The 3,707-nt window shown below is 43.2% G+C and overlaps 1 protein-coding gene across 1 annotated transcript in view; it reads right to left on the minus strand.

Annotated features, from left to right (window-relative positions):
• LOC130358204 (tripartite motif-containing protein 5-like) overlaps positions 1 to 2,264 on the minus strand; it is a 23,541-nt gene extending 21,277 nt beyond the window's left edge. The window contains exon 1 of the mRNA XM_056561090.1: positions 1,414 to 2,264. Within this exon, the coding sequence (XP_056417065.1) occupies positions 1,414 to 1,899 (486 nt within the window). The 5' untranslated portion in view covers positions 1,900 to 2,264. The remainder of the gene's footprint in view (positions 1 to 1,413) is intronic.
• Between the last annotated feature and the right edge of the window lie 1,443 nt (positions 2,265 to 3,707).

Raw genomic sequence — 3,707 nt, forward strand, 5'->3', positions numbered from 1 at the left:
TATTGCAAAGCTCTGAATTGGCTGTCCGGGCCTGCTGCATCATCTGGATGGCCACAGTTGTAGACCACTGCTGTACACTATGGTAAAAAGGCTTCTGCAGACTAAGGCTACTTTCACACTACCATTGGCACACGGTAGTGACACGGCCATCGGGGAATATAGCGAGAGAAAACATTTAATAAATAAATAAAAATACAGCTTGCGCAGTCTTTCTCCCACTGAAAAACAATGGCGCCCGATGGACCCTGGTTATAGTCAATGGGGTCTATCAGGACCTGCTGTTGCCCGGTTGCACCCCGTCAAAATGACATCCATGGTAATGGCAGTGTGAACATAGCCTAAGGGTGCATTCAAGCCACGTTTTTGGAATACAGTTCTTATATACCTTTTCAATTTGAAAACCGTATGCATTGACCCTCCAGGATGCATCCAGTTGTGTCTGTTTTGCTTTACGGTTTTGTCCATTTTTTTCCCCCCCGTACCCAAAACTGTAGCCTACCACGTTTTTTGGTCCGGGAGAAAAACCGTATACTTTTTTATATATATATTTTTTTTAACATTGGAGTTAATGGGAACCGTAGAGAACTGTGCGTACGGTTCCATCCGGTTTGCACCATACGGTTTTTGATTTTGCAGTTTTTTTCTTAAAATTTCAATCAAACAAGTGAAACTTTATTCATAATGGAGTGAAAAGTTAAAATGCTTTATTTTTATTTATTTATTTTTTTAAAGGGATTCAACCGGACATTTTTCAAACCGTATAGGGGTTTAAATTTTTACACACGTTTTGATACAGTTTAGGCTGCACTCACATCTCGTTTTTACATTACGGGTGCCGGATTCGGCTGGGGGGGGTATGGGCAAACCAGGCTCTCCCGTTCCCCACCCGGACCAGCACTGAAATCCATTTACTTTAATGAGCCAACCGGAGTCAAATGGTAACTCCAGTCGGCTCATCTTTGACCCATATGCGGTTTCCTGACAAGACCTAAAACCGTAGTATACTACGGTTTTAGGTCCGGTCACAAAACCGCATATAGGTAAAAAATGAGCCGACCGGAGTTACCATTTGACTCCGATCGGTCGGCTCATTAAAGTAAATGGATTTCAGCGCTGGTCCGGGTGGGGAACGGGAGAGCCTGGTTTGCCCATCATCAAAAACCTGATACAGGAACTGTATTGCAAAACGAGATGTGAATGCAGCTTTAGTACAGTTTTAAGTAATCCGTTTTTCATCAAAAACCTGATACAGGAAATGTGTTGCAAAAACGTGGTGTGAATGCAGCCTAGAATAAGAGCCCCCTCTACACCCAGAAAGTTCTCCAGATCACACAGCTTTTCTACCCTAATAGCTATGATTACTATACGAGCCCAGTGCGCCCTCTGGTGTGTGAACAGCGCCCAGCAGCCTACCTTCTCTTCCTGGTAGATCATGTCCAGCAGGTTGACGTTATGGAAGATGCCCTGGTGGCGGAGGGACACACACTTGCCGCAGCACGCCTGCTCACAGTTCTTACAGAAGAGCTCCAGTCTGTACTCCGGGTGCTCAGCGCACGAATTCTTCCCCGAGCCGTTGTGCACAGGCTCCGCATCCCCGCCGGTGGCGCCCGCACTCGGTCCCTCTTTGGCTCTTCCGGTCTGCGGTAACAGTCGGACGATCTCCGCCAGCGTGGTGTTGACGGGCAGAGCCGCCAGGCCACCGGCAAGGGTGCTGACTTTGCGGCATAGCGGGCAGGACACGGTGCCATACTGGCCGTTCCTGGGCTGCACTACCGTCCACATGTGCGGGGTGGCGCACTCGAGCACACAGCTCTTACAGAAGTTATGGGAACAGCGAGGAAGCGTCACCGGCTCCCGAAAAACTCCCAGACACACGGCGCACGTCAGGCTGGCCTCCATCTCCGTTCACGGCTGGAAACTGCACCGTGCCCAGTGGAACGTGCAACCGCGACACTTTTTTTTTTTTTTTTTTTTTTTCTGCCGCCTACGTCACGTGACCTACTTCCGCGACACGTGATTATATAAGGCAGCGAGCTTTTAGTAAACACAGGGGCGGATCACGTGAGTAGTCAGCTGACCACACATCATAGAGGGAGCTCAGTGCACTCTCTTTATACAGCTCTCATAGGATTCAATAATACATCAGCGAGATCCTATGGTGCCCCTAGTGGCGACTGCAGGAAGACAGAATTGTGTCATTTATATTATAAAGGGAAAAACAAAAGGAAAAATAGCCAGCACAACAACCTAATACACAGGTGCCCGCTGCTGTGGCAAATACAAAATATACAAAAAAGAAAGTTGTAACAGCACTCTTGGTCAAAAAATGGAGGCTCTTAGCGCACTTTTTGATCAAAAAAAGGACACAAAAAGGACACATTTTGATCAAAAAGTGCGCTAAGAGCCTCCATTTTTTGACCAAGAGTGCTGTTACAACTTTCTTTTTTGTATATTTTATGTTATAAAGGGGGTTTCTTCACAAAGATAAAGGGTTCTAATAAACCAGTGATTTCCAAACTGTGGACCTTCAGCTGTTGCAAAACTACAACTCCCAGCATGCCCGGACAGCCGTTGGCTGTCCGGGCATGCTGGGAGTTGTAGTTTTACAACAGCTGAAGGTGCACAGCTTAGGGTGGGTTCACACCACGGTTTTGCTATACGGTTTCGGCATACGGTTTCATAAAAAAAAAAAAACTTATGCAATCGCACAGAAAACCGTGCCCATAGACTTCCCATTCAAAACCGTATGCACCATATTGTATACGGTTGTCTCCGTTTTTCAAACCATGTTTTTTTTACTTCATTTTTTCTGGACAGAAAACCGTGGCCTACCACGGTTTTTGGCCCGGGTGAAAAACTGTATTAAACCGTATACGTTTTTTTTAAACATGGGAGTCAATGGGAACCGTACTGAACCGTATGTGCTTATAGTTCCATCCAGTTTTCACGATAAGGTTTTTGACTTTCCACAGTTATTTTTCTTGGAATTTCAATCAAACAAGTTAAACTTTATTCATAATGGAGTGAAAAGTTCAAAACATATATGGTTTTTTTTCGTAAAAAAACAGATGCAACCGGACATAATTTTTCAAACCGTATACAGATAAAAATTTGTACACACGTTTTGATACAGTTTAATCAGGTTTTGAGGAATCCATTTTATTTAATCAAAAACCTGATACAGGAACTGTATTGCAAAAACGTGATGTGAACCCAGCCTTAGAGACCATTTTATATGAAATTAACTCCTTCCTCTATCAGCCATTTTTGGCATGTTTTGCAAACTCCTTATCTTCTAAAAGCCCTCATTTATTATTCCACTTTTTTTTTTTTTTTTTTTTTTGTCGGCTCAATCATACTTTTTAAAGACACTCTTCATTTTACCCTAAAATGCACTGCAAAACAAAAAAGAAATTATTAGGGGCTGAAATAACCTGCAATTCTCTAACATTTGAGTTTTTTTTTTTTAGGCCCCCCACTTTGGAGTAAAACTGACAGATTACCTTTATTCAGCAGATCGGTACGATTGCAGCTATACACAATTTATATTATTTTCATCACGTATAACTACTTAAATAAATAAAAATGCTTTGAAACACCATGTTTTGACCCCTATTACTTTGTGTCTATGGAGCTGTATGATGGGTCATTTTGTGCGCCAAAGCCTTTACTTTTTAGTTGGTATATTATTTTTAATAGTTTGGACA

Source organism: Hyla sarda, chromosome 1 (assembly GCF_029499605.1).
Source record: "Hyla sarda isolate aHylSar1 chromosome 1, aHylSar1.hap1, whole genome shotgun sequence".
NCBI lineage: Eukaryota > Metazoa > Chordata > Amphibia > Anura > Hylidae > Hyla > Hyla sarda.